General features: G+C 37.1%; 1 protein-coding gene across 1 annotated transcript in view; it reads right to left on the reverse strand.

Annotated features, from left to right (window-relative positions):
* Positions 1-484: 484 nt before the first annotated feature.
* The window catches only part of LOC143658692 (uncharacterized), a 42,920-nt gene continuing 26,999 nt past the window's right edge, over positions 485-16,405 (reverse strand). The window contains 4 exon segments of the mRNA XM_077130881.1: positions 485-6,917; positions 6,919-8,365; positions 8,696-8,788; positions 9,009-9,135. Of these exon segments, the coding sequence (XP_076986996.1) occupies positions 6,758-6,917; positions 6,919-8,365; positions 8,696-8,788; positions 9,009-9,135 (1,827 nt within the window). The 3' untranslated portion in view covers positions 485-6,757.

Below are 16,405 nucleotides of genomic sequence, written 5' to 3' on the forward strand. Positions count from 1 at the left end.
AAAAACTTGAAAGGCTGGGGTAATGTTCTCCAGGAAGCTGCGTATGCTCTGAATCAGCATCCACTGTATGGTGCTGTTTCTCCCATAGCCAGGATCCATGGGTCCAGGAACCAAGGGGTGGAAATGGGTGTGGTGCCACTCACTATTACTCCTAGTGATCCACTAGGAAAATTTTTGCTTCCTGTCCCTGCTACCCTGAGTTCTGCTGGTCTACAGGTTTTAGTTCCAAAATGGGGTGTGCTTTCTCCAGGAGAAACAACAGTGATACCACTGAACTGGAAGTTAAGATTGCCACCTGGCCACTTTGGGCTACTTATGCCTCTGGATCAACACACCAAGAAGGGGATTACATTATTGTCTGGGGTAATTGACCCTGACTATCAGAAGGAAGTAGGACTGCAACTACATAATGGAGGTAAAGAAGAGTTTTCTTGGAATATAGGAGATCCCCTGGGGCATCTATTAGTACTGCCATGCCCTGTGATTAAAATCAATGGAAAACTGCAACAACACAATCCAGGCAGGACCACTAGTGGCTCTGAGACTTCAGGAATGAAGGTTTGGGTCACCCCACCAGGCAAAGAACCACGGCCAGCCGAAGTGCTTGCTGAGGGGAAAGGGAACATGGAATGGGTAGTGGAAGAAGGTAGTGATAAATATGAACTTCGACCACGGGATCAGTTACAGAAACAAGGACTGTAATGCTGTTTTGTTCATGTTATACTATTTAAGTTGTAAGATATCAAGTTTAAGAATGAATGTTGCCCAAGGATTTGCACGCCATTCTGGAAAGATTTAATGTGTTTCCAGTTATATGCAGGACAGTTGAGTATTGTCAGGTAAAAGAAAAAATGTGTGCTTATTTGTTTTCATTTGGAAATTAAGTATGGTCTAAGGTGATATATATATATATATGTGCCAAGTTGACAAGGGGTGGACTGTCATGGTTAGGGACAGGTGTCAACTTGGCCAAGTTGTGGTACCTGTTCATCTGATTGGGCAAGCGCTGCCTGTCTGTTGCAATGAGGACATTTCATAGGATTAGGTCATGATCACGTCAGCTACATCCACAGCTGATTCCATTTGTAATCAGCCAAAGGGGAGTGTCTTCTGCAATTAGTGATGCTAAATCCAATCATGGGAAGCCTTTTAAGGAGGACTCAGAGGAGACAGGTTGCATTCCTGCTTTGGCTGGTGAGCCTCTCCTGTGGAGTTCATCCAGGCCATCCATTGGAGTCATCGGCTTCACAGCCTGCCCTGTGGATTTTGGACTCTGCGTTCCTACGGTCACGTGAGACACTTTCATAAATGTTATATTTGCAAGTGTTCCCTGTTGGTTCTGTTTCTCTAGAGAACCCTAACTAATACAGAGCCTAAGGGCAACCTAAGACAGGCGCGGTCACCTCTGCTTATAACAATGTGATTCTTGTGAATCAAAGTCAGAGAGCTTGACTGGCAGCCAATGATGGGTAAGACACTTCAGAGCCTAAGGGAACCTAAGACAGGCGCGGTCACCTCTGCTTATAGTCACCCTAAAAAGGTGATTCTTGTTTTCCTTGGCTTATAAAATAAAAAGGGGGAAATGTAGAAGCCAAGAGTTTAAAGCAAGACCTATGGAATTTGTTGCAAGCTGCTGGCCTCAGGATGGCGGCGGTAAACTGTGGAGATTGTTATGTAGAGCAGTCTGGGAGGAAGAGAATGTTTACCCCAAACAGTTATGTTAAGTATGAAGAACACTGTGAGATAAGAATCTTGCTCCCTCAGGAAATGCCTGAATATCTATTGACATCCTGTGGTATATAACTAGGATCTGGTTGAGAATAAAATTGTCTGAAGTCTGTCTGAAGTAAACTCAAGCTTCAGACCCCCTGAGCCCCTCTGTGTCTTTCTTTCTTTCTTCCTTTCTTTTTTTCTCATCATTCCTTAATATCCTTTGAGCTCCGTTTCAATAGGAAGCAACAAACAGGAAATGGACAATTTTTTTACAACAGTGTTGAAACAACTGAACATTCATAGGCAAAGAAAATGAACCTTGATTTAAACCTCACACCACACATGAAATTAATTCAAAGTTGGTACTGAAAGTAAAAAGCAAAACTAAAATTTTTCTAAGAAAACTTAGAACATTTCATGCCTAACAGGCGAAGACGCCATACCCAAAATCACAATCTATAAAATAAAAAAAGGGATAAATAGCACTTAAAGAAAACTGAAAACTTTTCCTATGAGAAAACTCTGCTAAGATAGTTAAAAACAAGCTACAAACCAAGAGAAAATACTTGCATACCAGATATCCAATAAGGATTTGTATCTAGAACATAGAAGGAATTCTATTGAACTACATAGTAAGAAAACAAGCAACTGGCAAAAGACATTTAACTGACAATGTAACAAAGAGGATATGTCAGAAAATGGTGTCCATCACCATTAGTCATTAGAGAAATGCAAGTTACGGCCATGGTAACACAACACAAGTAATACAATGGCTTCTATAAAATACACTGACTATCAAATGTTGGGGGAAGATGTGAAACAACTGCACCTCTCATAAATTCTTGATGAGAATGTAAAATAATAGAGCCAGTTTGGGAAACAGAGAGTAATTTTTTTTTATTAATTAAAAAAAAAGAAAAGAAATTAACACAACATTTAGAAATCATTCCATTCTACATATGCACTCAGTAATTCTTAGTATCATCACATAGATGTATGATCATCATTTCCTAGTACATTTGCATCGATTTAGGAAAAGAACTAGCAAAACAGCAGAAAAAGATATAGAATGTCAATATAGAGAAGAAAATTAAAATAATAATAATAAAAAAAATATATATATAAAAAGTAAAAGAAAAAAACAAAAACAAAAGATACAAACAAACAAACAAACAAAAAAACTATAGTTCAGGTGCAGCTTCATTCAGTGTTTTAACATAGTTACATTACAATTAGGTATTATTGTGCTGTCCATTTTTGAGTTTTTGTATCTAGTCCTGCTGCACAGTCTGTATCCCTTCAGCTCCAATTACCCATTATCTTACCCTGTTTCTAACTCCTGCTGGTCTCTGTTACCAGTGATATATTCCAAGTTGATTCTTGAATGTCAGTTCACATCAGTGGGACCATACAGTATTTGTCCTTTAGTTTTTGGCTAGACTCACTCAGCATAATGTTCTCTAGGTCCATCCATGTTATTACATGCTTCATAAGTTTAGTCTGTCTTAAAGCTGCATAATATTCCATCGTAGGTACACACTACAGTTTGCTTAGCCACTCGTCCATCGACGGACACTTTGGCCGTCTCCATCTCTTTGCAACTGTAAACAATGCTGCTATAAACACTGGTGTGCAAATGTCCATCTGTGTCTTTGCCCTTATGTCCTTTGAGTAGATCCCTAGCAGTGGTATTGCTGGGTCATAATCCATTCTGCCAGTCTATGTCTTTTGATTGGGGAATTCAGTCCATTAACTTTTAGTGTTATTACTGTTTGGATAATATTTTCCTCTACCATTTTGCCTTTTGTATTATATATATCATATCTGATTTTCCTTCTTTCTACACTTTACTCCATACCTCTCTCTTCTGTCTTTTCGTATCTGACTCTAGTGCTCCCTTTAGTATTTCTTGCAGAGCTGGTCTCTTGGTCACAAATTCTCTCAGTGACTTTTTGTCTATAAATGTTTTAATTTCTCCTTCATTTTTGAAGGACAATTTTGCTGGGTATAGAAGTCTTGGTTGGCAGTTTTTCTCTTTTAGTAATTTAAATATATCATCCCACTGTCTTCTAGCTTCCATGGTTTCTGCTGAGAAATCTACACATAGTCTTATTGGGTTTCCCTTGTATGTGACGGATTGTTTTTCTCTTGCTGATTTCAAGATCCTCTCTTTCTCTTTGACCTCTGACATTCTAACTAGTAAGTGTCTTGGAGAACGCCTATTTGGGTCTATTCTCTTTGGGGTGCGCTGCACTTCTTGGATCTGTAAATTTAGGTCTTTCATAAGAGTTGGGAAATTTTCAGTGATAATTTCTTCCATTAGTTTTTCTCCTCCTTTTCCCTTCTCTTCTCCTTCTGGGACACCCACAACACGTATATTTGTGCGCTTCATATTGTCATTCAGTTCCCTGATCCCCTGCTCAAGTTTTTTCATTCTTTCCCCTATAGTTTCTGTTTCTTTTTGGAATTCAGATGTTCCATCCTCCAGTTAACTAATTGTAGCTTCTGTCTCTTTAAATCTACCATTGTAGGTATCCATTGTTTTTTCCATCTTTTCTACTTTGTCCTTCACTCCCATAAGTTCTGTGATTTGTTTTTTTCAGATTTTCTATTTCTTCTTTTTGTTCAGCCCATGTCTTCTTCATGTCCTCCCTCAATTTATTGATTTGGTTTTTGAAGAGTTTTTCCATTTCTGTTCATACATTCAGCATTAGTTGTCTCAGCTCCTGTATCTCATTTGAACTATTGGTTTGTTCCTCTGACTGGGCCATATCTTCAATTTTCTGAGCGTCATCCATTATTTTCTGCTGGTGTCTGGGCATTTGATCAGATTTCCCCGGGTGTGGGACCTGGCTAGTTGAAAGTTTTTTCTGTGAAATCTCTGGGCTCTGTTTATCTTTTCCTGCCCAGTAGGTGGCGCTCGTGGCGCTCATCTGTCTGCGGGTCCCACCAGTAAAAGATGCTGTGGCTCCTTTAACTTGCCAATCCGAATCTCACAGACGGCCTGGGAAACCGTGCGTGGAGGGGGTTCGCCAGCCACCGCGGCTTGGGGGAGTGCCGGTCCAAATTGCCCAGCTCGCCCGAGATGCCAAGCGTGGCGGGAGGGCCCCACTTTCCAACGTTCCCAGTCAGACCGGGAAGCCACGTGTGTGGAAGGGACCTGATCACCAGCCGCCCCAGCCCGGGAAAGAGCGCACCCTTCGGGTATCTCACCACAGCGGATTCTCCCTGCCCGTTCAGCTGTTCCAGAATGGGGTACGCTGTCTTTTTGGTCTCTGTCGTGGCTCTGGGAGCTGTTTCATATTGTTTCTGTTTCTTTAGTTGCTGTTCTGGAGGAGGAACTAAGACCCGCACGTCTTACTAAGCTGCCATCTTCTCCGGAAGAGAGAGTAATTTTTTATAAAGTTAAACACAAAATTTCATATGACCCAGCAATCATACACCTGAATATTTAACTTGAAGAAAAAATAATTAATTTCACACAAAACCTTGTTCACAAATTCTATAGGATGTTTATTTATTTATAACAGTGAAAACCTGTAAACAACCTAAACTTCATTCACAGATGAGTGGATAAACTGGAATATATTAGTCAGTAATATAAAACCACTGTTTAATTTAAATAAATCTTAGAGCAATTTGCTGAGTGACAAAAACACCAACTGAAACAGCGTCCAATACTGCATAATGCCATTTTAATACAATTCTTGAAATGATCAAGTTAAAGTGAAGAAGAAGAGGTAAATTGCTGCCAAGGTTAGATATGGAGAGAGAGTGTGGGCATAAAAAAGGTAGCATGAGCAAGGTTGTTTGTGTTGATTAAATAGTTCTACATTCTGATTATGGTGGCTACATGAATCTATACATATAATAAAATGGAATTGCACACATGCACAAAATTTTCATGTAAAAAAAAGTGCAATCCAAAACAGGTTAGGAATTAGTAGTATTTCACCAGTGTTATTTTCTTAGTTTTGATAGTGAAATACGGTCATCTTCGATGTTTCACTAGGAGAAATCAGGTATAGGAAAAGTTTCTATTTTAAAAATGTCTTGTGAGTTTTAAATAATTTCAAATTAATCATTTTATAAAAACAACATTCAAGGTTTTGTAAATTATTTTGTCATATTTTATTGCCTTAGTTTAGCACTTACAAATATGTTGTTAAATTTAATAATTTAAAATATTTCATTTCCTTTTAAGGTACTTCAGTAGGCTAAATTGAATATTAAAAAAAATGAAAGTCATAGAAATTTAAGAGCTAATCACAGAATATGGGATAGTCAAAGAACAGTCTTGCATTGTGCATAAATAAAAATCAGTGCTGAGGAGAGATTTTTTTTCTAAATGACAGAATCCTTGACAAAGCAACTAGGAATAAAGGTCAAAGCACCCAGTCCAAACACGTTTATCAGGAGTATTTTCTGATGTGTATTGAGGTTAGACTTGTAACAAAAAACTCATAAACATTCATCATTTTCACAGGACTTCATTCCTTCATGAATCTTCTAGTATTTTGTGACAGGTGTTCCTTCATAACTTTATTTTCTATATGATTTCCTGACAAATGATGAGGCAGAATGTTATCACTGAAATCCCACCATATTCATCGTTGTCTCAAAGTTTTTTCCTCAATGTGAACTCTCTGACACTCACTGAAATCTTATTTCAGGGTAAAGCCTTTCCCATAGACATTCTATTTTTATCAGCTATGAGATCAGTGCTGATCTGTGATGATCATTGATAATAAAGCCTATCTTCCCATAGGAAATTCTGCATTTACAGAATTTGTGTCCATATATACTTTTTAGACATAAAATGGAATCAGAATTTTTACTCAAGAAATCTCCACATTAAATGTATCAGAGTTTTTCCTATACATTTTTGTTGACAAAAAAATATGAGTTAATGATCTCTGAAGGTACTACCACATTCAACTGCATTCAAAATGTTTTTCTCTGGGCAAATTCATTTATTTTCCTGAGGGTACACATCTGACAATAGGGAAGTCCCATAGTGAATATATTCCAATCTGCTGGAAACTCACTTTTGTTTTAATGAAGTCTGAGTTGGTGCAGAGATATTTCCAGTCATCCTATTAATGGGATTTTCCTTCTGCATGGTGTCACTTGTATGTAATAAGCTGTGACTCTCTGTTAAAGGAACTTCCACCTTGGCTGAATCTATATGTTTCTCTTGTGTGCATTTTCTTATGTTTAACAAGGTTTGATAAGTGGGAGAAAGCTTTCTCACAATGGCTGCATCCATATGGTCTCTCTCCTGTATGGGTTCTTTGATGTACATTGAGTACTGACTTTGTAGTGAAGGCCTTCCCACACTCATTGCACTTATAAGGTTTCTCTCCTGTGTGAATTCTTTGATGGGTAATGAGACCATATTTGTGTGAATAGGACTTTCCGCAGTCAGTACATACAAAAGGAGTTTTTCCTGTGTGACATCTCTCATGTTGTATGAGGCATATCTTCTGGCTGAAGGCTTTACCACAATCACTGCATTCATAGGGCTTCTCTCCAGTATGAGTTCGCTGATGTATAATGAGAGTACGCTTTGTGGTAAAGCCTTTTCCACATTCACTGCATATATAGGATTTCTCTCCTGTATGAGTTCGCTGATGTATAATGAGAGTGCGCTTCACAGTGAAGCCTTTTCCACATTCACTGCAAATATAAGATTTTTCACCCGTATGAGATCGCTGATGTACAATGAGATTGCTCTTCACAGTGAAGCCTTTTCCACAGTCATTGCAGATATAGGGCTTCTCTCCAGTGTGAGTTCGCTGATGTACAACAAGATAACGTTTCATGGTGAAGCCTTTCCCACATTCACTGCATATATAGGGTTTCTCTCCTGTATGAGTTCGCTGGTGCACGACAAGATTGCTCTTCACAGTGAAGCCTTTCCCACATTCGCTGCAGACATACGGTTTCTCTCCACGATGAGTTCGCTGATGTGCAATTAGATAGCGCTTCATTGTGAAGCCTTTTCCACATTCACTACACGTATAGGATTTTTCTTCCATGTAGGCTTGTTGCTGTACAATGAGACTGTTCTTCACAGTGGAGCCTTTTTCATATGCATTGGAAACATCAGGTTTCTCTCCTTTATAAGAGTTCTGTGGTTTAGCAAATGTGAAATTTCTAGAGTAGGATATCTCACATTGACCACATCCATAGAGTTTGTCTCCTGCATGAATGTTCTGACAGGAAATGAGCGGAGACTTCTTGAGAAAGGCTCTTCCACATTCAACACATGTGTGAGACCTCTCTATTTTGTGAGTGGTCTGGTGTTTAAAGTCTTGAGATTTACTGCTGATGCATTTTGCACTTGCAGGGAATTTAATCTCAGAATGAAATTCTTTGTGCTTACTGTGTAGGAAGGTTTTCCTAGTTCCATTAACCTCAGTAGGGTTCTTTATTTCATATCTTCTGTTCTGAATGATTAAACTTAAATTTGATTTCAAAGCGTTTGTATGTAAATCAGACATATCATGATTTTGCTTTAGAGGAAAATGCATTTTGCTCAGATGCACCATATTTCCAAATGCATTCTTTCCATGGTACTGTTCCATTCTCTTCAGAAATCTTTGCCTTTGAGAGTGCTTTTGTCGATGACTGTCAACTGTTCTGATTTCTAGGAAGAAGAAAATGATGAATTCTTCTGTGACAGTGGTATGGTATAAAAGTGCCTAAAAATGATGGTGTGGGATGACTACTGCTGACTATGTAATGCTAGTATAAAAGAAAATTAGGACAGGAAATCAAGATCTAATATAAAATAAACAGGAATCAGATCCAAGAAGAGATGGGGTATATTTTTCTCTAAACATTTAAAAAGAATGCGTTTGTATATGGGGACAGCTGTTTAGGTATCTTCAGGCATCTTTACAGCTGTGATGCAATCTGTAAAGGAGAAGACTATGACTTACATGTCTGCTCCCATTGCTGGTTCTTACTCACTCACCTGGACAGGTTCTATGGATTTTATCTTCTATTAACCATGGTTCTTCTCCTTGTTCCAATTTGGAAAAAGTATTTGGTTTCCTAGCTTGATACCCTGTTCATGGGAAATGATAAAAGACACAGTGAGTTGGTATAAGGTATGTTAAGATGGGAAAATGTTACATTTTAGTGACAAAAACATTTTCTCATATGCAAAACAAAAGCTTTTATTTCAGGAGAGGAGAGATTATAATTTGTGCAAAGCTTTCAACAGCTGAGAAAGGAAAGGCCAGTGAATGGGGACAATGTAAGTGGTATAGGGGAATTCTCCTTACCCATTGATACCAAGTTGTTGTAGTTTTCCAACATCACATCCCGGTACAGATCCTTCTGAGCAGGGACTAGAAGTTGCCACTCCTCCCAGCTGAACTCCACAGCCACATCTTCTAATGTTAGTAATTCCTATAATAATGCAGTTCTGTTTAACGTGATGTGAATTCCTTTCACTGACATGGGAGAAATGTGATGGAAGTTGTTCTGCTAGCTGACATTTTAAGCATAGAAGCAACCCGTAGCTATATGTGTGTATGTGTGTGTGTGTGTTTTAGTACCTACTTGCCAAGTACTAAAAATAGGCTAATGACATCAGGGTAAAAAAATATTCTTACATTATGACCAAACTTTACAACAAATATCATATCAACCAGAAAGAGATTCTACATCCTGAAATCACAAGATATTAACTGTTCTTAATAAACTTAAAGGAATACAAGAAACTATACAAGATAGGTCTAAAGCACAAAAGACCATTAAAACTGAAAAGGCAGATTAGGGTTAAAAAAAAACTGTCCAATAAGCAAATACATCTTTTAACAAATGCTAATGCATAACAATGCATTAATACACTGAAGAGATAATTAGTGACCTGGAATATACACCTAAAGAAATTACTAGAAACTGTGGCAGAGAAACACAGAGAAGGAAATGTAAAGATGAAGTTATAAGCGTGAGGAACAGAGTCAGGGTGTAAGTGTGGAACAGAGTCAGGGTGTAATGTATGCCAACTTTGTTTCTGAAAAAGAAAGCAAAAATGGAGACACAATATCCAAAGACCTCAGAATTTTTAAAAACGAATTGGACATTACAAACAGACACACAAACCTAAGAAATTCCAAGCAAGGGATACATATTATCTACATGGAACTAAAACCATAGAACACCAAATAAATAGGAAAATTATAAAAGCAAACACAGAGAAAAGACAGTTACTTTCAAAATTCATTTACAGCAGACTTCTCTATCAGAACAACAGAAGTCAGAAAAAGATGGAACAATACCTTTAAAATCCTGTTTTTTCTCCCATAAAAGGCCAGAACTGAAGGCCATTTGAAGTTAAAAGATATGGGTAGCAGATGACCTACTACCCTAAACAGTGACATTCAGAAAATGCTTGTGAACTAAACTGTCCCTCTCCTGCTTTAGAAAGCCTCAAATGGGTATGGTCAGGTGTGAGGACGAGGCAGCTAAAATTGAAAGAAATATTGATGACATTATCCCTGTTTTTATCAAAGAGGGTGCTGAATAGATGAGAAAACAGAGGGTGCAAGTGCTCAAGCCTATTGAGTTTACCTAGTTATAGAATATTTCATAAGCTATCCATGAGAGATAGTAAAGTCAGATTTCTGGGTCATATCACCTTCAAAAATAATTTATTACTGGACAAAAGTACTGCGGCAGGCAGTATTTCAGATGGCTTCCAAGAACGAGTCCTCTAGTATTTCTGCCTTTGTGGAATCTCCTCCTCTGAAGCATTGGCTGGTCTAGTGAGTTATCTCTCAACAAAAAAACATTGTTAAGGTGAGGGGATGTCACTTTTGTGATTAGGCAACAAATGACATGATCTCTATCTTGCTAGCAGAATCTGACCTTTGTTGACTTTGGTTGAATAAGCTGACATGTCAGGGAGTACCACGTGACAAGGAATTGAGAGTGGCCTTCAAGGAGAGACAGCTAGGAACTGAGGCCCTCAGTCAAACAGACCTTCTGGAAATGAATCCTGCCAACAACCATGTAACTGAGTTTGGAAGTATGTCCCTTCCACAATCAATCCTTCAGATCAGACCCCACTCTGGGTGATATCTTAATTGCAACCTCATGACAGATCATGAAGAAAAGCACCAACTAAGCAATATCTATATTCCTCATTCAAAGAAACTGAGAATCAAAATGCATATTAATTGAAGGGAATAGGTTTTGGAATAATTTGCTAAGCACTAATAGAGAACTAACAGAGTATATAAACTTCAAAAAAACAGAACTTATGAAAGTAATAGAAGAAAAACAGAATGTATTTATGGTACAAGTAAAAATCCAAAAAAGGAAAAGTGACAAATTTTAATCAATAATAAAGTTCTACATGGCCAAAGATATTATAAGCAAATCTAAAAGACAAGTAAGAGTCTGAACAACATATAAAAGAAATGATATAATTGAGATACACACTATATATCAGCAAGAGAGAACAGAATTATTCTAGTAAACAATGAATAAGAATAGGAATTTTACAGAAGAATTAATAAATTGAACAATACAGAGGTAAGAAGGATCTGAACCTGATCAATGATTAGGAAAATGCAAAATAAAAGAAGGCAAAAGAATATTAGACTATTCAGATGGTGGAAAATAAGTAACTTGATACCATCATAATAATAAGTGTTGGCAAGTTTCAGGGGTAGAGAACAGAAAAATTCAGAAATATATGGAGGTTAAAAAAACACAGTTAAACAATCAATGGCTCTAAGAAGAAACTGTAAGAGAAATGAGTAAATATCTCAAGATGAACATAAACGAGAATACAACATACTTCTGGCCTGCAACCCTAAAGAACAGCTAGGGCTGTTACTGAGGAGTTATAAAAGTTTCATGCACTGTTTACTTTCCTAAAACACATTACCTCCAGAGGGGGCCTAGGCTGAATATGTCCCAAAATCCAGAGTGGCCAGCCTCTCCAAGAATAGCAACTAACTCCATCCTTTTATCCTATATTATCCATACCCCTTTTCAACATGACAAAGTTAGAAAGGGCATGGTCCAAAGATCCCTATGGAGTGGGAGAAGGATCAGAGAAGGAGGAGTTATAACAGAGAAGATAGGATTTAACAGATGAGTATGACTTCTGAATCACTACATTGATATTTCTTTTGGCCTCCAGTGTTTTGAGCAGATAGAAGGAAGGGCCTGGAACTGTAAGATAGCAACACATGCTGGGCTATGAAGTCTGTTCTGTGGCTGCTTGTTGGAGTGTACTTAAAAAATTATTGCTTTTTCTTTTTTGGTATGTTTGTTGTATTTCACAATGAAAGCTAAAAGAGGGCGGGCCATGGTGGCTCAGCAGGCAGAGTTCTTGCCTGCCATGCCGGAGACCCAGGTTCAATTCCTGGTGCCTGCCCATGCAAAAAAAGAAAAGAAAAAAGAATAAAAAAACCTTATGGGATGCAATGATGGCAGTCATAAGAGGGAAATTTGTAGCCCTAAAAGCCTACATTAAAATGCCAGAAAGAGCTAAAATCTAAGAACTAACTGCAAACCTGGAGGAATAAGAAAAAGAACAGAAAGTGGATCTTAAAGTAAGCAGAAGGAAAGAAAGATGAGAGTATAAATAAATGAAACCAAAAGCAAAAAAAAACTGTATCAACAGAACCAACTTTTGGTTCTTGGAGAAGATCAATAAAATTGACAAGCTCTTAGCTAGAGTGACAAAGAAAAAGAGAAGATGCAAATAAACAAAAGCAGAAATGAGAGGGGGAACATTACTACTGACTCCACAGAAATAAAAAAACATAAGAGGATACTACAAATGTTTATATGCCACAAAATTTGACAACTTAGATGATTTGGACAACTTCTTAGAAATACATGAACAACCTACACTGTCTATAGAAGAAACAGAAGATCTCAACAGTCCAATCACAGGTAAAGAGATTTAATCAGTCATCAAAATTCTCCCTCAAAAGTAAAGCCCAGGACCATCTGGCTTCACAGGTGATGTCTACCAATCCTGCTCAAACTCTTCCCAGAAACTGTTGAGAAGGGAACACTACCTACCTCATTCTATTTTGCTAACATCACCTTAATACTACAAAAAACAAAATTATAGACTAATCTCTCTAATGAATATAGATGCAAAAATTAGTGAAATCATACACTATCTGTCCTTTTGTGTCAGGATTATTTCATTCAACATAATGTCCTCAAAGTTCATCTATGTTGCTGCATGCTTCAAGTCTTCATTCCTTCATACTATGAATACTATTCCATTGTATGTATATACTACATTTTGTTTATTCATTCATCAGTGATGGACATTTGGGCTGTTTCCATCTTTTGGCAATTGCGATTAATGTCACTATGAACATCAGTGTGCAAATGTCTGCTCACATCCCTTTCAGTTCTTCTGAGTATATACCTAATAACAGGACTGTTGGTTCATATGGCAGTTGTATACTTAGTCACTTTAGGAACCAAGCCCTCCAAAGTGGCTGCATCATTCTACATTCACACCAGTAATAAGTGTTCCTATTTCTCCACATCCTCTCCAACACTTGTATTTTTTTTTGATGACCATTCTGATAGATGTGAAATGATATCTCATATTTGATATGCATTTCCCTGATAGCTAGTGATGGTGACCATCTTTTCATGTGCTTTCCAGCCATGTGTGTTTCCTCTTTGTAAAAGTATCTTTTTAAGTCTTTTGCCCATCTTTTAAAAGGGTTGTTTGCCTTTTTATTCATGAGTTGTAGGATTTATTTATATATTTGGATATTAAACCCTTGTAAGATATGTGATTTCTAAATATTTTCTCCCATTGAGTAGATTGCCTTTCCACTTTCTTGACAAAGTCCTTTGAAGTCCAAAAGTTTTTAATTTTGATGATGTCCCAATTTATTTTTTTCTTCTACTGCTTGGGCTTTGGGTGTCAAGTCTAAGAAACCAGTTTATTCCATAGGATGTTGAAGATGTTTTTCTACATTTTCTAGTAGTTTTGATCCTATTTTTTATAGATAGGTGTTTGTTTCATTTTGAGGTAATTTTTGTACAAGTTAAGAGATAGGGATCCTCTTTCATTTTTTTGACTATGGATGTCCAGTTCTTCCAGCATCATTTGTTGAAAAGACTGTTCTGTCACAGTTGAGTGGACTTGATTGCTTTGTTATAAATCAATTGACCATAAATGTGTGTGTCTACTTCTAAACTCCCTATTTGGGCCCATGGATCAACATGTCTGTCTTTATGCCAATACCACACTCTTTTGACCACTTTAGCTTTGTAATATGGTTTAAAGTCAGGCAGTGTGAGCACTCCAACTTTGTTCTTCTTTTTCAAGATGTTTTTGGCTATTTGGGGCTCCTTGCACTTCCAAATAAATGTGGTGATTGGCTTTTCCATTTCTTCAAAGTACCCACTGGAATTTTGATTGGGATTGCATTGAATCTGCAAATCAACTTGGGTAGAATTGATATCTTATATATTTAATCTTGTAATCCTTGAACACAGAATATAAGTGGTATATATTTTTATTTTCTCCTGAGAGTGTTCATTACCAGTATATAGAAAGACCACGGATTTTTGCATTGTGATCTTGTATCACGCCAACTTGCTGAATTTGTTTATTAGCTTAGTAACTTTATCACAGATTTTTTTTTTGGATTTTCTAAATACAGGATGTCTTCTACAAATAGTGAAAGTTTTACTGCTTCCTTTCCAATTTGAATGACTTTTCTTTCTCTAGCCTAATTGCTCTAGCTAGGCTTTCTAGCACAATGTTGAATAACAATGGCAACACTAGGCATCTAACGGGAAAGATTTCAGTCTTTCATCATTGAGTATAATGTTAGCTGTGGGTTTTCATCTATCCTTGGTCATGTTGAGGAAATTTCTTTCTATTCCTATCTTTGAAAGAGATTTTGTTAAGAAAGGATGCTGGATTTTGTCAAGTGCTTTCTCTGCATCAATCAATATAAACATCACGTGTTTTTTCCCCTTTGGGTTGCTAATGTATTGTATTACATTGATAGATTTTCTTGTATTGAACCACCCTTGCATACCTGGAATAAAACCCACTTGATCATGTTGTATGATTTTTTTTTAATGTGCTGTTGGATTTGATTTGCAAGTATTTTATTGAGGATTTTTTCATTTATATTCATTAGAGAGATTGGTTTGTAATTTTCTTTTCTTATAGTATCTTTGCCTGTATTAAGATGATGTCAGCAAAACAGAATGAGTTAGGTAGTGTTCGCTGCTCTTCAAATTTTTGGAAGAGCTTGAGCAGAAATGGTATTCTTCCTGGAATGATCGGTAAAATTTACCCATGAAGTCAGATGATAAAAAAGAAGAAAGTTGGTCTGCATGAATTAACATAACGTGAAAGGAATGCCAACAAAGTGGAAATAGTCTGGAAGACATACATTAAATTAACCTTGGTTATGTCTGGAAAGGGTTTCATTCATCTGAGAGTCAAAGGATCTTGAATTTTATCAATATTATTTGTATTTTTACATTAAAAAATTTTTAGAAGTCAAGAGTCAACTCTCATTACCTCCACCCCCTCATAGTGGTTTGAAGCTGTCTATGTCCCATAAAAACACGTTCTTAAATTAAATTTGTTGCAGTGGGTGGTAAGACATTTTGATGAGGTTATTTCAGTTAAGGTATGTCCCATCTCAATCAGGACGGGTCTGATACCTATCACTTGAATCTTTTACAAGACAATGACATTCAAAGAGTAAGAAAGGCAGAGGTCATCAATCGAACCCAGGTGAGAAGGAAAATCCACGAAATTCTGCCATATGCCTTGCCAAGTGACAGAAGAACCAAGACCCTAGAATGCTGGTCTTCAGAGAGAAAGCATTGCCTTGATGATCCCTTGATTTTGACTTTTTTAAGCCTCAATTGTGAGCAAATACATTCCCATTTTTAACCTGATCCATGTCATGGTATTTGAGCAGCCTAGGAATCTGAAACACACCCAAATAAACATAACATTTGATGGTAGCTTTTCAGATCAGATATATCATGTGTAACAAACTCCTATTTTTTTTATGAATTTGACTATGAAATTTATATAGTTATATAGGTACAGCTCTTCAATCAGTTGCACCCATGTATCTTTTAGGTGCTCAAATGATATCATCTTGGGCCAGTGGGAAGCCCCTTGTAGTCTGCCCTGTTGTTTGAGTAGCAATCCATTCATAAAAAAATATAATAGATGTACACATTTACATACCTAGATGTGTGTACGTGTATGTGTATATATTTGTGTGTGTGTATTTGTAAGGACAAGTATATACATTTATTTACACAAATATATACACAAACAATGACAGGAAACACATTCTACAAATGTTTGTCAATGCTACACTAAGAGTTTAAGAAAGTATCTTTTACCAGGAGTCACCTGTGCACTTATTGAAATAAAAAAGTTAAAAAAAAAAAAAGAAGAGCAAACAAGAATTGGATTTGGAATTTGAATGTCATACAATCCTTTCTTTATCCTAGGCCACTGGAGTTTTATTCCTTCATAAACCCAGACTGCCACAAGGCTGTGTCTCTGGGTCACCTATCTATGTTCCCCTGACTAAGTGTAACCACTGAGTTCTGTCTGATATATTCCCATGGATAATTTTGAGACCCACTGTGGGAAACAGCCACAGGAAAAGTCATGGTCTTG

The sequence above is a fragment of the Tamandua tetradactyla genome, chromosome 16 (assembly GCF_023851605.1).
Source record: "Tamandua tetradactyla isolate mTamTet1 chromosome 16, mTamTet1.pri, whole genome shotgun sequence".
In the NCBI taxonomy this organism is placed as follows: Eukaryota; Metazoa; Chordata; class Mammalia; order Pilosa; family Myrmecophagidae; genus Tamandua; species Tamandua tetradactyla.